The sequence below is a fragment of the Bufo bufo genome, chromosome 2, assembly GCF_905171765.1.
Source record: "Bufo bufo chromosome 2, aBufBuf1.1, whole genome shotgun sequence".
Taxonomy (NCBI): Eukaryota; Metazoa; Chordata; class Amphibia; order Anura; family Bufonidae; genus Bufo; species Bufo bufo.
The window spans coordinates 195,147,393-195,171,561 of record NC_053390.1 but is presented as its reverse complement, the minus strand read 5'-3'; the positions used below and the strand labels follow the sequence as shown (position 1 = coordinate 195,171,561).

Sequence of the window (24,169 nt, the reverse complement as noted above, 5' to 3'; positions counted from 1 at the left end):
GGGTTCTGCAAGGATAAACAATACCTTCCTGGAGATGCTTGAAAGTTCATGTAGTTCACCCAACTAGCCAAAACCTTACTTTCTGCTGATGAGGAGCACTCTGAAACAGGGCTGTCTACGGATGGGTGTCTCTGGTCAAGTTTCCGTTATGGGTCAAACATTAGCTACCTATAGGTGACACTAGAGAGACAATTTTCTTCCTTCTGGAGGACATCTATTTTGCATACTTTTCCCAGGGAGCATTACCTATAAGACTCCCTATACCCAAGTGGGTTTCTACAAGGATAAACACAGCTGAATTTACTTAAAGGGATTCTGTCACCTCTTTTTACTCTATAGAGATGCGGACATGCGCGGCTAGATCGCCGATAGCATGTCCGCAATATACCTGTCCCATATCTCTGAGTGGTTTTATTGAGTGTAAAAAATGATTTTATATATATATATATATATATATATGTAAATCAGCCTGGTAAGGAGTCCAAGGGGCTGTACTAACCGTTCTGGAGCCCAGCCACGCCCCCCTGTGAAGGAGCCCAGCACCGCCTGTATCCACGAATCTCCTCCTTGCTCACAAAGTCAGATCGCCTTAACCTCGCGATGTGCGAGCTCGCGCATGCGCAGTACTGGCATAGTGTTCCTTCCCTATGCTGGCATCAGCCTCAAGGAAGGAACTGCGCATGTGCGAGCTCGCGCACCGCGAGATTACGGCGATCTGACTTTGTGAGCAAGGAGGAGATTCGTGGACACAGGCGGTGCTGGGCTCCTTCACAGGGGGGCGTGGCTGGGCTCCAGAACGGTTAGTACAGCCCCTTGGACTCCTTACCAGGCTGATTTACATATATATATATATATATATATATAAAATCATTTTTTACACTCAATAAAACCACTCAGAGATATGGGACAGGTATATTGCGGACATGCTAGCGGTGATCTAGCCATGCATGTCCGCATCTCTATAGGGTAAAAAGAGGTGACAGAATCCCTTTAAGGCCTGCGCACTAGGCTCAGCCTGATGCGCCGCGGACTCCTGGCAGCGGCTTCGTTGAGCGAAGTGCGCATGCGCCCGGCCTGATGCGCATCCACACTTCGCTCAACGAAGCCGCTGCCAGGAGTCTGCGGCGCATCAGGCTGAGCCTAGTGCGCAGGCGCTGGATCTGGCAGAGAGACGGGAGGATTTTGGAGGCAGCGCTGAGGTGAGGAAGGCGGCACTGTAGACAGGGAGGGTGGCGATTAAGACTGGGAAGGAGGCACTGGTCACCAGACGGCTGGGCACCCTGTATTAACGGATGTCCCCTTGGGCACCTTAGGTAGGTGATTGACAGGTTATAAAAAACCGTTTTTTGAGCTAATAGAGCCACAAGCAGGTTTAATAAGGCCAGTTTAGGATTCATGTTATTAGTACGGACATGGTCATATGTTTAGCTTATAGGGCTAAAATCTCATGACAGAATCCCTTTAACCAGAGACACCATCTGTACTATATGAGTAGTACTGGAGAGAAGGAGTCCAGATTGCCATTCTTGTTTTATTTTCCTACTGCCCCCTGTTCCCCAGCTGTCAGCATTCAAAGTTGCGCTGAAATACATTGTCAGGACTTCTGTGCTATGCTAACATAATGGAGAGGACTCCTGTGGGGATGCACAGCAGTCCTGACAATGTATTTCAGCCCAGCTTTGAGGACTGACAACAGAGAAACGGGGAGCTCACTTTACACTTGCTTAGGGTTTCTCTGAAAGGCAAGTTTACCCAGTTATGTAATGGAATACCCCGTGCCACTTTTCATAACTAGGCAGATTTTAGGGTTGGGTGGACTATTCTAAATGGGACAATTCTAAATGGTGCCGACCTCCTTCCCCCCAAGCTTTGACTGACTGCTGCACAGTGCAGGGCTGGAGATCGCTGGGCAGATGTGATCTGTGCTGTGCATCTGCCTGGCAAACTCCAGCCCTGCCGCTGGCAGGCATGGGGTACGTCTACACTGCCTGGCCCTCAGTCAAAACAGGGGTCAGCACATTAAGCACATAAAGCTACTGAAGCTTTAGGTGCAACAGCAACACCCTCATTGCGCCCAAGGGGCTAATTTGCATAAACTACAAACGCTTGTTTCTATGAATTTGGGCCACATATCAACATGGGAGCAAGTGCGTTTCTTTAACTGACAATTGCACATTTACAGAGTCAGAAGGTTTTATTTCCAGGTATGTGGTCACAGATTCCCTTTAAAGGGGTTGTCTCACAAAGAATATTCCAGTTTTCAAACCAGCACCTGGATCTGAATACTTTTGTAATTGCATTTAATTAAATATTTAGTACAGTCACTGAGCTATTCAATAAAATGTATCTGTATAGCGCCACCTGCTGTTTGTTTGTTTTTTCTTATTATTTCTTTGTCCTGCTCACTGAGATGGCCGCACATGCTCAGTTTCATCCTTCAGCTGCCTCCTGCGCTGTAATAGGGAGAGCTGAGACACGCCCCCTGAGCTGCAGCAGAAAAGACACTCCCTTTGAGCTGTCACCGTAATATAACTGTAGCAGTGCAATAAAGGGGGAGATCTCTGGTTCCATGTGAGGTACAGGGCTGGTTCTAGCTTTGTTAGAAAGAGATCTTCATTTCTTACATCAGTCATGGGAAGACTTATTTTTTTCAGTGCTCCCCTGAGCAAGCACAGAGCCGGAGAATCACAGAGAAACTCGCAACTGAACGGGTAATACTGGAGGAAACTATTGCCAAACTCCGTAGGGTAAGTAATACGAACAGCTTACCAGAAGCAATGCTGTTCCCTATTGTATAGGATTGCAATGACATATGATAAGAAGCACCAGGGGCGTAGCTATGAGAGAAGCAGGGGAAGTGGCTTCTTTGGGGCCCTGACACAGAAGGGGCCCATCCAGGAGGAGGAGGACTAAAAGATTTTGTCAGGGCCCTCTCAACAGTATTACACAATGACATTATATACAGTGGCAGTATAGACAGTGTAGATAACGGATGGAACAGCTGCCGGGCCTGGTCTGAGAGAGCGATCTTTACTAGCCACAGGAATAGGGGAGGCATGAAAGGAAGGGGTTGCGAAAAAATTACTGGGGGAGGGGGGCCCCATTCAAAAATTTGCTGTGGAGCCCAGTCATTTCTAGCTATGCCACTGAGAAGCACATATGTTAAGGACTATGAGACACTATGCAGGACATTAATATTAGCTCTGGCAGTGAGAGATCATGATTGGGTGTAGCTCAGGGGAAGATACAGTAGAAAGGATTTTTAGATTTTTATTTCACTTAATTCTTCATCCCAGCTACATACAGCACATAAGACCTTCTTTTCAGCAAAATTTACAAGCTACATTGTTTATTAATATACTATTTCAATGCAAGTCTTGCTTAGTGGGCAGGCATTGTCCTGCATATTTTTGCTACACTGACATATGGGGACCCTTCCTCCGAACTTAATCACCAGAAACATGGTGTTCTTGAGCTCCTGCTCTCCCTGCCCACCTGCTGATGGTTGGCAGTTCTCTTCTAGGAAGCAAACTAAGGAGAAGACTATCTATCATCAGCAGGTGGGCAGGGAGAGCAAAGTATCCATGATATCTCAGGCAGCCATGACTCTTTTCCAGGCCTGGGCTGCAATAATTATGATGCAGGTTCTCAGCCACCACTTACTTTTAGTTCATGAGTGACATACCGCTGAAATCAGCATTTCTGTCACTACATTATGCTGCACTCAATGAAGACCGCATAAAGTTGATGACAGGTTCCCTTTAAATGTTCTTTCTTACGGCAAAATTCTGTCGTCCAGAAAATCAAACTTCTACAATAATATCTTTAAAGGGGTTGTCCCATCTGGGACATTTATGGCGTATCGGTAGGATATGCCACAAATGTCAGATAGGTGCAGGGCCCTCATCTGGGACCCACTTCTATCTCCAGAACATGGCTCCTGAAGTGAACGGAGAACGCACTGAGCATGCGCGGCATCCTCACCATTCACTGCTATTCACAAGCATGCTCACCTGGCTGTTTTTAGAAGCCACATAGCAGTGAATGGAGAGCAAGCCGCGCAAGCGCTGCTTCTCCTTCGTTCACCACTATGAGACTTCTGAAAATAGCCAACCCAACACTCAGCTATTTTTAGAGAATAGAAGGTGGCCAAGCGTTCACATCTTGGACTTCCTTCACTACCAAGTCCAGTTCTGGAGATAGAAGCAAATCCCTGAGGTGGGACTGCGCCTATCAGACATTTTACATCCTAGTGATATGCTATAAATACTAGATGGGACTATCCCTGTAAGTCATATTTAATCCAAACTTGCCCAACAATCCATAATATTCAGGATCCAAATGCCATTACTTGGAAAGCTCATATATACTACAGTAATAACCTAAGCATCTTATTACCATAGGATGTAGCATGTGAAGAAGAGAGATTGTCACAAAGAAGATCCCAGAGCAGAGAAGCAGAACAGATGTTTAATGATACCCTGCACCAGAAAAAGGTACCCAATACTTCCTCTATCTCTATGATATTCTGATGGCTCCTATATGTAGCAGCCTGGCTACTTGTACAAAAAAGAGATTTATAACTCTTTTTTTCGTTTTAACTTTATTAAATCTTGAGATGTTTCTTGTATTAATGTTTTGAATCTCTGCAAGGGGCTGCCTGCAGATATGCTCTTCCGATTGAGGGCTGACGTAGCCCCCATTAATATTGTTGAGACTTTCTGCCCTTTAAGATCAGATTATTTGCTGCGTCTGCTCGGTTACATCATCACACATCGACTGTAAGGTCTACCTCTGACATATGGTGAAAGCTTACATGCTCTACTTGTGATAGGAAGCTTATCATGAGCTGCAGTCCCTACGTGATGTACTAGAGAGTACTCAGAAAGAAGTCCTGAAGATGGAGTCACATGTGAGGGAGAGCCGGATCACAGAGGACGACGTCAGGTAACAAGAAAAAGAGCAAAAAAGCCAAAAATGATAATGAAGCTGAAGCTGAATCAGGTTAAGGCTGATGAGCAATAGAAGAATGGCTATACACTGCTATTGGACAACCCGATATAATGATGGCAGAGTGGCTGTAATATGTCATAGGTAACAAACATTGGCCAACCAAATAAATCTGTCATACACTACAATATGACTTGTGTAATTTCAGTAGAAGTGTAAAAGTCATCTCATAATCCCTTGATTTTGAGGAGAGATCTTCCTAAATTACTGGACCACATCCTGCAAGTATGGTCAGTTAATAACCATCCAGACAATGCTGTAGTACCGTGGTGGCTAACCTCCGGCACTCCAGCTGTGGTAAAACTACAACTCCCAAGATGTACACTTGCTTGGCTGTTCTCAGAACTCCATAGAAATGAATGAAGCATGCTGGGAGTCGTAGTTTCACCGCAGCTGGAGTGCCAGAGATTAGCCATCACTGCAGACTACAATAATGTAAGGGGACTTTTCTTTTAGGCTTAAAGGGTTATTCCCATTTTGGACATTGGGGGCATATCGTTAGGGACTGGGACCTCTGGAACCTGCACCTATACTTAGAACGGCAGTCTCTTTTCTAGGGGACTGCCAACAATAACCCAGTGCTGGGGGACTTCCAAAAATAGCCGAGCGCGCCGCTTGGCTATTTTTGGCGCTCCCATAGAATTATTTTTGGCACTCCCATAGAATTATTTTTGCCACTGCCATAGAATTATTTTTGCCACTGCCATAGAATTATTTTTGGCACTCCCATAGAATTATTTTTGGCCCTCCCATAGAATTATTTTTGGCACTCCCATAGAATTATTTTTGGCACTCCCATAGAATTATTTTTGGCACTGCCATAGAATTATTTTTGGCACTGCCATAGAATTATTTTTGGCACTGCCATAGAATTATTTTTGGCACTGCCATAGAATTATTTTTGGCACTCCCATAGAATTATTTTTGGCCCTCCCATAGAATTATTTTTGGCACTCCCATAGAATTATTTTTGGCACTCCCATAGAATTATTTTTGGCACTGCCATAGAATTATTTTTGGCACTGCCATAGAATTATTTTTGGCACTGCCATAGAATTATTTTTGGCACTCCCATAGAATTATTTTTGGCACTCCCATAGAATTATTTTTGGCACTCCCATAGAATTATTTTTGGCACTCCCATAGAATTATTTTTGGCACTCCAACTTTGCAGGCTCCGTTATAAGTATAGGCGCGGGTCCAAAAGGTGGGGCGATATGCCCCCAATGTCCAAGATGGGAATACCCCTTTAGAGGGAATATGTCACCAGTGACCTCCAGCTGTTTGCATAGACGCATAGCTGTGGTTCATCTGATTTAAAATGCTGTTTTTCTTTTCTTGATCCGAGGCTCCGCTCCCATTTATGATACTTTTTGCCCTTTGCTGCATTGAGGGCCATTGCTCTTGTTGCACCCAGGCTGCACTCATTTCTGTGCTCAGCCCCTCAATGACTGTTTTGATTGACATGGCCAGGCAGTGGGAACAATGAGTGGAGCTTGGCGGCAACAAGAGCAATAGTGATGCCCTCATTGCACCAAAGCCTAATTTGTATATTAAGGGATACGGAGGTCGCGGGTGACGGATTCCTTTTAAAGCTTATGGACACCTTTGAGGTGATTATGTGTTGCACTGGCTTAATTATGGAATAAAATACCTATTTGCAGTTGGGTTTTATTAAAAATGTAGCTTAATTTGTCTTTTATAGCATCATGCATTCTCATACAGGTTGCTGTGTTCCCGTTCACTGTGAAATCGGTCGCATGAGCTTTCTGAGGGCTCGTTCTGCCACCTCTCTTTCTGCTCTCCTGCACGCTCATATAGCTGACATCAGATTTCACACTGAATGGGACGGAGCAGCCTGCAATGTATGGTAACGCATGCAGAAGACAGAGAAAATGGTTAATTGAAGCCAACTGCAATTACGGTACATTTTTATCCCACAATACTGCCAATGCAAAAAAATATATAACTGCAAAATGTGACCATAGCCTTTAAGGGGAATCTGTTAACAGCGACCTCCCTATCCTTTGTTGATCCAAGGCTCCACCCTCGCGTTATGATACTTTTTCTTAATATGCAAATTAGGTGCAATGAGGGCATCACCACTGCTCTTGTTGCACCCAAGCTCCACCCATTTAATAACCTGATTATCTCAGTGGTGTAGATGTTTTATGTAACTGAAAATTTGAAATCACCTTTGGCATCTCTAGGCGTGAGCTAGTGATCCTGGAGTACAAACGCAGCGAGTACATGAAGGAACTGCAGGAACTAGAGCTGGAACTGGAATCTATACGTCAGCAATGCTCCAGTACGCACAACGGCCAAGTAGTCAGCTTCCAGTATGAGGTAACCTCATTAATACAATATATAATGCCATCAGATAGCATAACCAGGGTGGTCCAGGCGTCTCCATTTCTCCTGTACAGTAATACCGTTCTAGAATTAGGGCGGACTGTGTATCAGGACCTTAGTAGTAATTCCTCCTTCCATATAGATCTCTTCTTTGAAAACGGAGAGAGACGAGTTAAAAGCTCATCTGCGGCATCTGGAGGGAAGTCTGACATTTATGGAAAGGCAGGAATTAGAACGTCAACTGAACAATACCAAGTCAGAACTGTTCTCTGAGCAAAGAACATCCAGATCAAAGATAGAGAAGCTGCATGAGGTAAGCTGAGCAAAAAATAAGGGGGAATCAAAGCGAATCCCAAAGGAAAGTTTAACGAGTGTTTACATGCAGTGATTTTATTGCGTCACAATTCCAAGAATCATAATGGTACATGCAAATACATTATGGGGGGGAATTTATCACACAAATTTTGGCTTCAAAAAGTCGCAAAATAGGGCTTTTATGACTTTTTAGGCTTATTTGCACAAAAACGTGCAACTTTTTGAATTTTTACACCACTCGCTGGATTAGGGTGTGTTAGTGGATGTCAATTAGTTGTATGCCAGATTTATAACTGCATTTTTTTTAAAATTTGCAAGCTCACTCCAAAAGGGCGTGAAGTAAAAAAAAAAAAACTGGAGTAACATTTCTAGACGAAAGTGTTTAAAGATACACCAAATTTAAAGGGGTTCTGCAGTTTGTTTAAACTGATGATCTATCCTCTGGATAGATCATCAGCATCTGACCGGCGGGGGTCCGACACCTGGGACCCATGCCAAACAGCTGTTTGAGAATGCAGCTGCGCTCCAGGAGCGCTGCGGCCTTCTCACTGTTTACCGCCGGCCCACTGACATCACGACTTGTATCAATTCAAGTGAACGGAGCTTAGCCCCGCCCAGGCCAGTTGATACTAGTCGTGACGTCACTGGGACGGTGGTAAACGGTGAGAAGGCCGCAGCGCTCCTGGAGCGCCGCTGCCTTCTCAAACAGCTGATCAGCAGAGGTCCCGAATGTCGGACCCCCGCCGGTCAGGTGCTGATGATCTATCCAGAGGATAGATAATCAGTTTAAACAAACTGCAGAACCCCTTTAACAAACAACATGCCTGGTTGATAAGTTTGGCTCAGTGCACCATCACAGACTCTGGCAGAACTGACTTCAAATATTACCTCTATGGTCATTTCCCCTCCTGTGTGTGTAAGGTGCAGAATTAAAGAGAGACCCTTAAAAAGATTATCAAATATTAACAACTTATATGTGACTATTTTATGCAATTACTTATGAAAATAAGTGGATATAATTTTTGGAAGTCACTCCAAGTATTCTACTTCCTGTCCTGGTTCTTTACTTTCCTCTTGGATTGGACTTCTAGCATGACAGTCTCACTTAACTCGCTCAGTCAGGCCATCATTCTGGCCAAACCTGGGGGGGTGGGGCATGGCTCATTTAGAGTATCACTCATTACACTATTCAATGCAATACTCTTCTGTGGGCATCATTATCTAGGCATATCTTCCTCTGGGCTATCAAAGACTGGTGTAAAAAGCCTTTTTTTTTTTTTATAAATGACCTCCATTGCGTTTGAAAGAAAAAAAACCTTTCTGATGGAAGCGTCCCTTTAACAAAAATGAAGTCAAAAACTAGTGTAAAGGAAACACTAGCTTAGTTGCCCATAGCAACCAATCAGATTCCACATTTTTCATAGGTGCTTTGGTAAATGAATGGTGGAATCTGATTGGTTGCTATGGGCAGCTAAGCCAGTTTTGATAATTCTCCCCCCAAGCGTTCACAGTTTGCAGAATACATGTACCATGCTTGCAAGGCATATATGACTGAAATGATGAAATATGGTAAAATATTTGTACAACAATTATTTGTATATAAAATCTATCTTTTTATGATAATCGGGTAGAAATGTTACTCTGTTTGTAGAATTTAGAGGAGTGTCAGAGTAAGCTGGACGGATCAAGGGCGGATTGTGCTGAGAAGCAGGAGAAGAACAGGCAGCTGAAGGCACAACTGCGGGAACTTGAGAAGAAGTATGAGACCCAAATCCAGGTAAACGCATGACATGTCACCCCCTTTTCACACTAACAGAATACAATCCAGGGGGCATCACTGTGATCCAAATATATTACAATGTCACTTTAATATCAGGTCCCGTATCAGTGGTAAGGTCAGGTAAATGGCCCCCGTATCATTGTACTTTCAGGCGTCTATAATGCTCGTGTTTGTAGCATATATGCTTACATTTTTCCAACTTACTCTGCAACTACAGAGTCAGGCAGAAGAAGCCAGTGAACAAAAAGACGCGTCCGACCAACAGATCGCTGAACTAAACACCCAGGTCCAGGAACAAGGCACAAGAACTGCTTCCCTTGAGAAGATCCTCTCTGAGAAAGAGCTGGACCTGCTGAAGCTGAGAGACGTTATATCCTCAGTGAAAGCAGAGAAGGAAGCCCAGGTGCTGGCCGCAGAAGTTCTGAAAGAAGAACACAAAAAGCGGCTGCTTGACCTGCAGCTCCAGCATCAGCAAGACAAGGTAGACAACACGTGGCTTTGGTCATCACACTCACATTGTGCCCTGGTCCTGCACGGTACAACGTCTACTTATACCCAGTCAATCAGTTGCACCTCCCAGCCGACCGGCTGTGCGAAAAAAAAAAAAGGTTATGGATAACCAATTTATATAGTTTTTGTTGAACATTAAAACATATAAAACTATATAAAATATAAAGAATGTCTTTGCATCGCCGTATTCTGACACCCATAACCTTTTTAGTTCTATCTAAGAAGCTGTGTAAGGGATCCTTTTTGTGGTGCAAGCGGTAGTTTTTATTGATACCATTTTGGAGTATGTATCACTTTTTATAAAAAAATTTATGGGATGAAGTGACCAAAAAAAGGGTGATTCAGGCATTTGGATTTTTTTTCATTACGGTTAGTGATGAACGAAGCGAGCTTCGGATGTTACATCCAAAGTCACTGCGTTCATAACTTCGGATTAATAGTGTACAGCGATCTGTCTCCGTACAGCTTTAGAATGTATGGGCTGGAATAAGTTAGTTATTCACAAAGTCGCGCGTTAAATAACTTCGGTACCAAAGCCAAGTTCGATTTCAAGTTTTAAAGTGGTTTTCCACTTTAAAAATCAATTACCAAAGTTATTTAACGAAGTCACGCGCGACTTTGTGAATAACTAACTTCGGCTCATTCCAGCCCGTACATTCGAATACCGTGCAGAGACGCATCTCCGTACAGTATTATTCCAAAGTTATGAACGAAGCAAATTTTTACGTGGGCAGGTGGCCTAAGGGTACCACCACACATTCAGGGTTCTGGATGCAGTTATGGAAGCCAAAATCAGCAGTGGATCATAAAAGGGGAGAAAGTATAAAGGACAAATACTTCTCCCCTTTTTTTTTCTATTCACTCCTGGTTTTGGCTTCCAAAACTGCATCAGGAAATCCGACTATGTGGCCGTACATTAAAACATCAGGCGCTCACTGGATCAGCTCCTGAGAGGGCGTCCTAGTTAAACACCCAACACCCACCCCGTATGTACGGCAAATCTCAAGAAGCGGTTGATGGAGCCTGGGTAATAGGAGCCTCTTCATTCTGATAATCAGGGTCCATCAATCAGACAAACTACTGGTCAGATACTGATTTCCTGTAGCAGACATAGGCCGTGTGGCTATTTCCCGCCTGGCTTGGCTACATTGACAGGTCTATTCCTACAGGCAGCGTTTTGGAGTACAACATATTGGATTGGTCAGCTGAATCCCCTGACAGGTTCCCTTTCAATGACGCTAAAAAACAAACAAACAAGAAAGATAAACTACTTTATCGTGTTGGCTATTTTAGCACTGAACTAGTTTTTCAACATTTATGTCCATATAAATAGTGAAAAATCCGTTGTATATATATATTTTATAGTGTTAATAGATTCCAAAAGATCTCATTATTTTGGCAGGATTTACATATTTCTAAACTGAAGGAAGAAATGCAGAGCCAAAAACAAAAGGCAATCCAGCAGGTATGTTCCTAACCTCTCTGTAAAGGGTTAATGTCTACAAGTTAGCTTGCACAGTGAAGCATATAATTATTATTTAGAGGGTACTCCGTGACTTTTGATGGCACTAGTCTTAGGATAGGTCATCAGTATTAGGCCTCTTTCACACGAACGTGTGCGCGAACGTGGCCGTTTTGCGGACCGCATTTGCGGATCCTCAATACACGAGCACCGTTCCGTGTGCGTTCCGCATCACGGATGCGTACTCATTCACTTCAATGGGTCCGCAAATCCGGAGAGGCGGAATAGTGCGGGACGGAAGCACGAAAAGGAACCCTACGGGAGCACTCTGGAGTGCTTCCGTGGGGTTTCGTCCCGTACTTCCGTTCCGCAATAAGATATAACATGTCCTATCTTTTTGCGGAATGGGCGGATCGCAGACCCGTTAAAGTGAATGGGTCCGCTGCGGCTGCCCCATGGTGGGTGCTCGTGCGTTGCAGCCCGCTGCATGGCCACAGGGCACACACGTTCGTGTGCAAGAGGCCTTAGATTGGCAGCTGTGTGTAGGAGCCGTGGTGCATCCCCGTTGATCACCTCTTCTGCAGCAGCTCTGGCGCCAGGAGTCCTAAGGATGGGCTATCGACAGTAAAGGAGTGAACCATCCCTTTAAACATAAGTCATCAATATTGAAGTCCCGGAGTCCGCCTTAATAAAATGTACTATTGTTACATGTATTTTTTAGTTGATGCTCGTGGTTTCCCCTTATTATAATTCTCAGTAGATGTTGTGCTTGTCATTACAGAGGATGTTTCTAACTGTTCTTTTATTGAAGTTTGCAGAAAATATGGAACAAGTGAAAGCAAAAGCTCTTCAGGATCAAGCAGAATCTTTGAAAAAGGAAATGGATAAAGTGGTCAATTCTATTGAGGTAAAGTACAGACTGGAGTATAGATGTACCAGTTTTAGCATTAAAGTGGTCATGTTATCTTTGTTCCAGAAACAGTGCCACTCTTGTGCATGGGTTGTGTTTGGAACTGCAGCTTGTCCCAGTGAACCAGGACCAGCTGCGGTGCAGAAAACAGCACAAGGACGAGACTGGTGCCAAATCTGAAAAACTAAAAACAGACCCTTTTTTTTGTAATGTCAGATAACCGCTTTTAAATTGACATTCCTAATGACTGGTGCTGAGCGAACTTGTGTTTTAAGTTCGGCGTCTAAAGTTCGGGTTATCGAAGAATCGCGTTACGAATTCTTTTTTTTTTTAATCAAAAATAATCTTTATTGATTTTTAAATAAACTATCAATAAAATACACATTTGTACATAATGATCAAAATCCTGTCAGTCATTTACATGGACAGAAATGTGATGCGATGACATTACAGAATAATACAGAGTTTGTTAAATACCAAATTTAACTTTCACCCAACTCCCCCCCGCCCCCTCCCTAGAGTTTGACTTGCAGAGAGATGATTACACCGCCCTACCCTCAGTGAATTTTATTAAACATTTCACAAAGGATGTCATATCCACCTAAGATAACTATGAGTTGAACACTAGATCCTCATTAAAATGTAGCTTAAACTAAGATAGACGTCCCATTAAGGACAATTGTCCTCTCAGACAATCCCTAGTCAGTGCCAACGAAGCTAAGCTTCCAGATTCAATCCAGCCCTGCCATATTGACCAAAATTTGTTTGGGCATTTTCTTTGGACATATACCCCTCTTTCAAGACGTCAATTATGGCAAAAGAGAAAAGGGAGAGGCGCTCATAGGGTGATAAGCGATGATACGCAGATGACGTGATGAATAAAATGTGCTCACCTTTGGGTGTTGTGCAGATGTAAGCGCACAACAGGTTTAGACACACAATAGGTTGGGAGGGTGAGGGAGGTCCGTGCTGCCGGTACCCGTTCAGTCCCTTAGGATGGAGTTGCCAAAAACTCCTAGGGATTGTTAGGATTGTTAGGGTTGAGAAGAGTGATTTGTGTCCGAAAACACACAATAGGGTACCTCTTTGGCGCACAGGAACGACCACAGTTTCAGGTTTTTGGGTAAAGATACTATTTTTTGTTCAGTTGACAACGCGTTTCGGAGTTTATAACTCCTTTTTCAAGTCTGGGAAATCCTTCCTGATGTGTGCTGCTGCTGTATCTGGCCTCTGATACACTCAGACTTTGGAGGTTGTGGGTTCGCATCCCAGACACATCAGAAGACTTAAGATTAGATCACATTAGCAAGGGGGCCTGGTCAGCTGCTGTGAAGGGGCCCTGAACAGTAAGACATCGATATTTAACGAACTTGTAAATAAACTGTCACACACGCTGCCGGGACGCCGGGCTCCCTTGGCAGCCCGGGCCCCGAAGCAGCCGCTTGCCCTGCTTCCCCGGTAGTTACGCCACTGCCCGTAGACATGCATGCTTGCTGGAGCGTGCATGTGTTCTGAGTAGGAAGAAAGCCACTGTCAGAAACATCTGCTGGTTGGTGGCTTATGCACCCTGAGAACTAAAGGATGAGACATTTTGATATCCAACAGTCCATATACATTAGATTTGCTCAGAATCAGTGAATACAGCCAACAGTAATGTAACAAGTATCTCCAGCTTTAGTGCTAAGCGAAAATACGCTTTTCATTGTTAGGCCTCATACACACAACCGTACGTTTGGTCTGCATCCAATTCACTTTTTTTTTTTTTCGATCAGATACGGAGCCATTCATTTCAATGGGGCTGCAAAACTCGTGGACAGCACACGGGTGTGGCCCCACAAGAATAGGACATTTCTATTGAAGTAAAAAAGAAAATGGCAGCATGCGCACGGCCGGGATCTGTGATTTACCGGACCACAAAACACATACGGTCGTGTGCATGAGGCCTCCGACTGTAATTTTAGCTCTAACCGTTCTCTCTTACTATTAGCTATATTATGCTCTTATGTTCAGATTAAAGATAAAGAAATTGAAAGATTGAAGGAGACTCTGAAGTCACAGAAAGAATCAATGAAGAAACTGGCTGTAGAGCTCAAACAAGAAGCAAGGGAAATGGTAGGAGCCTTAATATGGTATTACCTGTTTGGCCTTTGTCACTAGGGCAGTACAGTATGGAAAATGCAGTTTGTCATTAAGGGCCCATTCACACCGTATGTTTTGAGGCCAGAATTTTGGCGTGGATTCTGTGTCAAAGAGCTGGTGGCGGCCGTGTGGAATCCACCTCCCATTGACTGCTGTGCTGCTGTTTGTGCGGCTGGTGGTTTAAAGTTGCGACCGCGCCAAAAGAAGACGGATGCTGCTGGAAAATGCGGCGGGTGTTCGTAGTCTGTTCAATGGGACTAAATCGCAGGCATTGAAAGAACGCAGTAGAAGCAGTGGTGCATGCTTTTTCTTATGTTTTAGGTGCACAACACTTTGCTGCGAGAACAGAAAAAGTGGGAAAATGAAAAAAGAGATGCTCTTCAGATACAAAGACACACATTGGAGGAAGAGAAACTCAGAGAAATGGCAGACCTGCGGGAAGCACTGGAAAGAGAGCACAGGACGTCTATGACACTGGAAAAGAAATGTGCTGATCTCCAAAACGTAAGATTGCCCAATTATAAAAAAAAACATTTATTGTCAGAAAGGCCAGCATTAGCCAACTATACATGAATGGTATGTTACTGGAGACGTCTACAATTATATTTGGTAATGGAACAAGCAGGAAAATGAATCAAACATGAATTTCATATCCATGACTGATCAGTGTTGCCTCTGTACACATCAGTGGGTGTTAATAATTGGTGGTGACGGTGCGGGAGTATAAATCCACTATATTGTTTCTTCTTGGCTATTATACAAAATTTACCAACAAAAGGAGATTTTTGTATAACTTACCAGTAAAATCTCTTTCTCGCTCTTTATTTGGGGGACACAGGAACCGTGGGTATAGCTATGTCCTCTAGGAGGCGTTGACACTAGTAAAAGCTGTTAGCTCCTCCCCTGGCAGCTATACCCCCTGCAGCCTGGAGAGAGAGCTTCAGTTTGTATACAAGCAGTAGGAGAAGCAAGCCAACCAAGAAAAAACATGGAACACCAGCCATGCCAAAGGACCCAACGGGGTTCAAACCAGCAACTGCTCAACTGTGGTCGAGCAACAAAACTGGGTGGGGGTACTGTGTCCCCCAATGAAGATTTTACTGGTAAGTTATACAAAAATCTCCTTTTCTCGCCCATATTCATTGGGGGACACAGGAACCGTGGGACGTCCACAAGCATTCCACAGGGAGGGAAAAAACCACAGACCCATGGAAGCAAGCGTCCCAGCAGGCATCTAAGAAACTTCTGCCTGCAAGACCATGCGGCCCAAGGCAGCGTCCGCCGATGCATAAGTATGCACCTGGTAAAATTTGTGAATGTGTGTAAGGAGGGCCAAGTAGCTGTCTTACACAACTGAGCAGCCGAAGCGCGATTCCTCCGCGCCCAAGATGCGCCCACCGCTCTGGTGGAGTAAGTCGAGATACCTAAGGTCGGAACCCTGCCTCGGGCACAGTATGCTTCAGCAATTGTAGATCGAATTCGGCATGCGATTGCCACCTTGGAAACCGCCAATCCCCTCCGAGGACCCTTCGGAATGACAATAAGGGGATCCGTACGGCGGAAGGGACCGGAGGCTACTAAACAGATCTTCAGAGCTCTGACAACGTCCAAGGTGTAATTCCGTTTCAGGACCCTTCGTCTGATGGGAGTAATAGTGACCAGAAAAACTACCATACAGGACAGGAGTCGGGGGAAACTCTCCCACACGGGCTCCAGGGAAAACCTGGAGCTCCGAGAGGACTAAACTCAGATCCCAAGGCGGTAAGGAGGACGGTTCAGAGGAACCGTATGAGCTACTCCCTGAAGACGGTCCTAACAGGCCCCAGGAACCTGAGAGCGCTGAAAGGATAGAAGGCGACGACGCCTGACTCTGCAAGAACTAAGGCCAGACCAAGGTCCAACCCTGATTGAAGAAAGGACAGGACCGTGGGGAGAAAAACGACGTGGCAGAGCACTTCGGCTTCCACAGAAACCCAGGAAGGACCTCCAGGTCCTGAATAGATCCTGGACGATGCAGGCTTGCGGATGACATCCGCCAAAAAAAATCTCTTAACAGTCTTAATAGCCACGCCGGCAAACGAAGAGACCTAAAATACTAATAGAAGACCGGACTCTGAAGGAAGGACATCTCTGATTGGCAGTAACCAGGACGTCCCCTAGAAGGAGACGAGGTCGGCGTACTACGTGCGACGGCCAAACCCCAGGGCGACTAGGATAGTCGGAATACCCTCCATTCGGATCTTCCGTAGAACTCTTGGTAGGAAGGGGAAGGGGGGAAAACGCAAGGAGGGAGAACCCTTACCAGGGAATAGGAGCTTTCGGATCTCTGCTCGGGAAAGAAAGGTGGGAAGCTTCCGAGACAGTCTCGAAGCCATCAAGTCCACGTCCGGGTGACTCCAACGCAGACAGCCCGCCTCGAACACCTTCCGCAATCCAGGAATACAGAAGGGAGAGGCCGGCAGCCGTTTGTTCGAGGGGGAAGAAGAAATAGAAGGGTGTTCCGTACCAGGAATGGAACGTCTATCATCGCGGCAGGACGTGACAGCAACCCCGCTCCGTCTGGTGTAGGGAGTCTCGCAGTCTACCCCCGGAATGGGCGGTGAGAAGTAAGATCACCAGAGGGCTGACGTGACTTAGACATTAGTGATGTCTTAAGAGAGGAATATATTATACAGGTAAGTCATCCAGGACCAATGTGAAGGATTCACCTGCAGAAGGAGAGATGTGGAGCGCGCCACATCCCACCAGCCGGGTCCGGAACTCTGGAATAGAAGGCCACTAAAGAATACCCCGTGCAATGCAGATGTAGGCAGGGATTGAGTGGCTGTGCTAAACACTTCGCCTGAGGAGGAAGCCAAGTAAGGGGAGCCACAACTGTATCGCTAGTCCATACTCCAGCGGAGGAGAGGGCCATACCGCAGAGGCCACCAACTCAGATCTAGAAGAATCTGCCACCTGACAAAGAAGCTGTGCAGTAAGAACCATAGTATGTAGTGGTAACGCAAATACCATTCTCTCAGAAGTAGCCAGCGCCTGCCCCGTCGGCGCAAACTAAAGGGAAGCCGTGAGGCCATCCATAGGAGCCATGGCACCATACTGCCCCAGTTGAGAAGAGCTAGCTTTAACACTTTACCTGGAAGGCTCTAAACAGGAGCGACAGCAAGCTAGCGTCAGGGTAGAATCCCCAACTGAGGGGGGGACTACAGAGTCAGTGAACACTCGACTCGCTGAAATGTACTTCCAGAATATGCGCAATGGCATATGCACTACATAGTGATGAGGACAATGTCCTGACCGACTGGAACCGAGGAGGCCCATGGAGAAGGGTGGTCTGTAGGACCCATAAATGTTGCTAGGCAACTCCTCTGAGAGATATGGCACAACCATGCTCCAAACCAGCACCGAAGATAAGAAGGATACCAAGTGGAAACAGCGACTGTATCCACTGGCGGCACTCATACACCGCCGATGCAGAGCACCGACATCCGCGGGTATCGACTGTTGCCACGCCCCACAGAAGAAGCTAAGGCAGTGCTTCTCAATTATTTTCTGTCATGCCCCCCCTAGGAAGAAGAAAACATTTCGCGCCCCCCGCGCGACTGTAAATAGTATCATTTGTCGGGGGTCGGGGGCTCCCTCTCTCCAGCCGTAGAGTTGCTAGGCAACGGACGCCGCGTGGGACACCGCTTGTGGATGACGGACACTTATGGGGGGATCTGTGGATGACGGACACTTATGGGGGGATCTGTGGATGACGGACACTTATGGGGGGATCTGTGGATAACGGACACTTATGGGGGGGATCTGTGGATGACGGACACTTATGGGGGGGAATCTGTGGATGACGGACACTTATGGGGGGGATCTGTGGATGACGGACACACACTTATGGGGGGGATCTGTGGATGACGGACACACACTTATGGGGGGGATCTGTGGATGACGGACACTTATGGGGGGATCTGTGGATGACGGACACTTATGGGGGGATCTGTGGATGACGGACACTTATGGGGGGGGATCTGTGGATGACGGACACTTATGGGGGGGATCTGTGGATGACGGACACACACTTATGGGGGGGATCTGTGGATGACGGACACACACTTATGGGGGGGATCTGTGGATGACGGACACTTATGGGGGGGATCTGTGGATGACGGACACTTATGGGGGGGATCTGTGGATGACGGACACTTATGGGGGGGATCTGTGGATGACGGACACTTATGGGGGGGATCTGTGGATGACGGACACTTATGGGGGGATCTGTGGATGACGGACACTTATGGGGGGATCTGTGGATGACGGACACACACTTATGGGGGGATCTGTGGATGACGGACACACACTTATGGGGGGATCTGTGGATGACGGACACACACTTATGGGGGGATCTGTGGATGACGGACACACACTTATGGGGGGATCTGTGGATGACGGACACTTATGGGGGGATCTGTGGATGACGGACACTTATGGGGGGATCTGTGAATGACGGACACTTATGGGGGGGGATCTGTGGCTGGCACTGTTACAGGGGGATCTGTGGCTGGCACTGTTATATATGTGCTATCCACAGACCCCCCACCCCATAACAGTGCCATCCACAGTGCCCCCCCCAGCCCATAACAGTGCCATCCACAGACCCCCCCCCACCCCATAACAGTGCCATCCACAGACCCCCCCATTGCCGTTCCAGTACAGTTATAGAATGTGTAAAATTAATAATGATTCTATTCATTAGGCCCCCTCTGTAGTAGAACATTCAATATATCCATCCTACTCACAGGGCTGTTATCGTAATCCAGGCCGGCCGGGCAGACGAGCGGCAGCGTCACTGACTGACGTCATGTGCCTGTGCCGCCTGCTTCATTCATAAAGTATGCCGGGCAGGCACGTGACGTCAGTCAGTGACGCTGCCGCTCGTCTGCCCGGCCGGCCTGGATTACGATAACAGCCCTGTGAGTAGGATGGATATATTGAATGTTCTACTACAGAGGGGGCCTCATGAATAGAATCATTATTCATTTCACACATTCTATAACTGGGGAGGAGCGGTGGGGCGGGGCTATAGTACAGTGACCGCACCGCCCCACCGCTATTGCCGGCCCCCAGCTCCAGGCCCTGAACGAGCCCCCCTTTACGGAGCCTGGCGCCCCCCCTGGTGGGCGCGCCCCACTATTTGAGAAGCACTGAGCTAAGGCATCTAGCGCTGTGGCGTAGTTGAACTGTAGTAATCTAAGATGCTCAGGTATTCCCCTGTAAGCGGATCACTTGTGGAAGGGGAATGCAACAGGAAGCACAGTGATGGGGAAAGGCTACCGAAGGGGGGATGCATACGTCCAGCACTAAAGCCAGTGTAACTGTACATAGTCCACCTACCGCAGGGGGCAGAACATAAGGCAAGTACTGTATCCGTAGTAGTGCAATTACTCCGCCTATGGAAGGGGTGATGCCAACGACAAGTGCTGCCTGCGGAAGTGGTCATGTTTACGGCAGGAACTGAATTCAACGGCAGAGAGATTACGCGTTTATGGAAGGCAATGCATATGGGGAATCCAGCACCCAGTGAGCGTGCAATTACCCCACCAAGGAAGGGGTAATGCCTACAGTAAACACTGTAACCGGTGATAATGCCAGAACGCCACGTATTGAAGTAATGCATGCGGTATGCACTGTACCCAGTGGAATGCAATACCATCCCCTAAGAAAGGGGAAAACGCCCACTGGCGTCACTGAACAGCACTCTAGCATTTAGTTCACCTATAATGCCTACGGTATGTATTGTATGCGGCAGTGGTGCAAAACTCTCCAGGAATGGAGGGGTGTGTCTGGGCGAGACCGAAGAGGGGTGGGGGTGCGGAGGTGGCTGAGGAGAAGTTCTGCTCTGGCCCTCTTACGCGCAGTTCTACCGTTTAGAAGCTGCCCGTGGTGGCTGTAGGCCACGCAGGTGGGAATACATCAACCAAACTACCCAGATGGTGGAGTGGGAACTAGAGGTCCGCCACTGGAGTGCGTAGGCGAAGCCTTATCAACTAAACAACCCCGGGGGATGGATGGGAACTTCCAGAGGATCTCCACTGGATCGCGCAGGTGGAGGATTATCAACCAGACGACCCCGGAGGATGGAATGGGAACTTCCAGAGGTTCTGCGCTGGATTGCGCAGGTGGATCTGAACAACCAGACGACACTGGAGGGTGGAATGGGAATTTCCAGAGGTTCTGCGCTGGATGGCGCAGGTGGATTTGATCAACCAGACACCCCGGAGGGTGGAATGGGAATACTCCAGCTGTCCTCCCTGGGTCTGCGCAGGTGGAGGATTATCAACCAACGACCCTGGAGGGCAGATTGGGAACTATGAGAGGTCCTCCTTTGTCCGTATAGGACACGGGCCCAGCTTGGTACCACACAGACAGGAAGGGGGGGGGGTGGCCTGCGGTGACGAGGCAGAGGAATGCAACTCCGTCCCTGTAGGGAGGGGGGACCCTTATGAACGCACATCTACCTCGTTTTTTGTTTTGTTTTTTTTAATAAAGAAAACTAGGATGCCCAAACGACAAGTGGGCAGAGAGGCAGGAAGGGGTTAACTGTTTTAACTTACAGGCACCTTGTACTGAAGACAGAATCTTCAGAATATCTGGAGCAGGCTGCAGGAGGTGGCTGGCCAGAAGGGGTTAAGCTGCCCTGAGGAAGGGGGGTGGGGCCAAGCGCTTCAGGGGGGGAGTGGCGGGAATAATTTGTGCCTGCTATTAACCCCCTAGTGCACTGACACCTGCGATCCTACCTTTCCTGTTTTTCAAACGGTGCATGACCCCCCCCCCCCGCGCGCAGGTTGCGCATGGCCGACCGGAGTCCGTCGGTCGGCCAGGGCGCAGAGGGACCGTAGCAGTACGCCAGCAAAAAAAACTACTAACGCGGGCCAATAGGAGGCAAGGGGAGGAGGTCTTGCCTCCTATTGACACTAGAAAAAACTGAAGCTCTCTCTCCAGGCTGGAGGGGGTATAGCTGCCAGGGGAGGAGCTAACAACTTTTACTAGTGTCATCGCCTCCTAGAGGACATAGCTATACCCACGGTTCCTGTGTCCCCCAATGAATATGGGCGAGAAATATAAATCTTCCCTGATGGAGATTCTTATCCCTGAAATCAAGGGATTGGTTTGATTAGTCTCTGATCACAAGAGCCCTATATAATGACATCACTGCTTTTTGGCGCTGATGCCACCGACCAGAGCAACCCTCTTACTTTCATAAGATGGCAAGATTGGATTCTGAAGTGAAGCAGCATCCCGAGACAGTTTTCACCTCCTGCAGGGTCTAAAGATTTTAATGTACCCTACGACGGCCATACACCTAAGCGGACTCCCCCTTACACCTGCATGCCCAGCAAGGTACCTGCAGAAGTGCTGTGTTTTGGGGTTACTGGTTAACTGTGCTATGCCATACTCCTTTATGCACTGGAGCTCCACTGGACCATGAAAGTCAAGTGAGCGTGTGGACACAAGGCGCAAAATCACAACCAGGCGTTGAATATATTAATAAGGTTTATTGGGAGACAACGCATTTCGGGGTGCTATGGACCCCTAAGCGCACAGTGAATCAGACGCCCCACGTGCCGACAGTGAACGGCCGGGCTCTGCATCCCTTCCTCTGCTGCTACTAAGACTTGATGAAGGGGTCCGTAGCACCCCGAAACGCGTTGTCTCCCAATAAACCTTAATTAATATATTCAACGCCTGGTTGTGATTTTGCGCCTTGTGTCCACACGCTCACTTGACTTTCACAGTCCAGTGGAGCTCCAGTGCAATTGATCATCCGGTCGGCGGTCTGGCCCCTGCCAAAGGAGGTTTCGGACGGAACCGGCAGCACTGTTACTTCTCCAGTTGGCCTTCATTGGGGTTGCACCCAAGACTGGTGAGCATAACTAACTCATCCGTATTTGAAGGATACCATATATCTGACACACTCACCCTATGAGCGCCTTTCTCTCCTTGTGGCCATCACTTGCTATACTCCTTTATGCAGGAGGGTTTCTTCTGATGTGGATGAAGCAGTATGGTCTGTATTCATTGGTAGATTATCTATTAGTTATGGGAGCTATGGGAGGTCACCGCTGGTAAAATGGCTGACTTTATGTTTTGGACTAAGTGATTGTGTCATTGTTTGTATTACCGTATACTATTATATTAGATATATTTTTTGTGGTCTAGAAATATCCTCTTTTGTCAGTCTTCAATCAATATTTTTTAGGTATAACATTTTCAAGTGCTTAGCTGGGGTGGGGGGGGGGGCGAGGCATGTGCCCGAGGTTCTAAATGCCAAGGGGCCACCAACCAGCCACTTTGCCTGAGCCAAGATATTCAAATACAGGGCAACAAACTGAGCCAGGTGAAAGAAAGCATAGCTACAGCTCTGACATTTTGCTTATGTGAGAAATATATTTTTACAAGCTGGTCCAGAGATGAGGTGGAAGGTCACTGTAGTGTCCCCTGACCCCATTCCTTCTTGCTGAGACTGCCTTTAGCGGCTGCATCCAGGCGGACACTGAATGGAGATGTGCCAAGGACCCCTATTCTGGATATATCCTGTGGATATGCCATAAATGTCTAAAGTGAGAATACCCCGTTAACTTTGCATCCTGAAATTTTAAGACAATAGGACGTGGCCTAATGATTCCATTTTTATTGACAGATAATTCAGGAGCATGAAATTCACCAGAGATCTCTACAGCGCGAGAAGCAAGAAGCTTTAGAAGAACTTCGTGCTATCCTGAAAGAAGAGAAACAAGAGGAGATGCGGAGGCTCCAGCTCGACCTTGCACAAGTATGACCAAGCTGCTGATATAAAAGAGGTTTACCAGCGCATACCTTTTAGATAATCCGAGTATGATATAACACAACACAAGAAGGTGCCATCACCCTTCTGATCTCGGCCTGTTCCTGAGGTGATGTTATTTTGGGTTCTCTGTCTCCAGCGCGATTCTCATCTTGATATGTCACTATTAATCATTAGCTGGATCCATCACATGTAAACCTTACTGACGTCACTGCTGCAGGGGTCACATTTCAGGATGACTTTGTCACCCTAGGGGATATAACAGGAGAATACATCATTTTTTGTTATTTGATAATATATTCCGCAAAAAAAAAACAAAGATGACGATGGAAACCCCTTTGTGAAAATAATGCACTTAAAGGGGTTATCCCATGATTGATGTAAAAAATAAAGTGCATGACAATACCTTTCTACCAACACTAGAACCAGCCCTGTACTACGCATGGGTCCAGAGAGCTCCACATTCACTTCTTCAATTGCTCTGCTGGGTTATCTTCAGCCTGGCAACTCAAGGGGCGCGTCCTTTCCACTACAGACTGCCACAGCGTCTATGTCCATGTTCACATCGCCGCTTGGAGATCCAGCAGGCTGTTCCAGCAGAGAGCAGCCTGTTGGATCCTCTACTTTACCGTCGGATCCCCATTGACTGCAGTAAAGTCCGGCAGTGATCCGGCCGATTTCCGGCATAAATGCTGGGTTTCAGCCGGACAAAAACCGTTGCTTGAACGAGTGTTTCGCTCGTTCATTAAGTAATCAGCAGCACCTTATACCGTCAGATAATCGCTATGCTCAGGATAGGTTATCAATATCAGATTGGCGGTGGTCCGACTCCCAGCACCCCCACTGAGCAGCTGT

General features: G+C 46.8%; 1 protein-coding gene across 3 annotated transcripts in view; it reads left to right on the top strand.

Annotated features, from left to right (window-relative positions):
- LOC120991398 (trichohyalin-like) overlaps positions 1-24,169 on the top strand; it is a 76,660-nt gene that overhangs the window by 31,127 nt on the left and 21,364 nt on the right. For all 3 annotated transcript variants that reach the window (XM_040420216.1, XM_040420215.1, XM_040420214.1), the window contains 12 exons: positions 2,655-2,747; positions 4,404-4,496; positions 4,835-4,947; positions 7,221-7,356; positions 7,505-7,675; positions 9,329-9,454; positions 9,675-9,938; positions 11,370-11,432; positions 12,241-12,336; positions 14,350-14,451; positions 14,800-14,982; positions 23,171-23,302. In XM_040420216.1, coding sequence (XP_040276150.1) covers positions 2,655-2,747; positions 4,404-4,496; positions 4,835-4,947; positions 7,221-7,356; positions 7,505-7,675; positions 9,329-9,454; positions 9,675-9,938; positions 11,370-11,432; positions 12,241-12,336; positions 14,350-14,451; positions 14,800-14,982; positions 23,171-23,302 — 1,572 coding nt within the window. The remainder of the gene's footprint in view (positions 1-2,654; positions 2,748-4,403; positions 4,497-4,834; positions 4,948-7,220; positions 7,357-7,504; positions 7,676-9,328; positions 9,455-9,674; positions 9,939-11,369; positions 11,433-12,240; positions 12,337-14,349; positions 14,452-14,799; positions 14,983-23,170; positions 23,303-24,169) is intronic.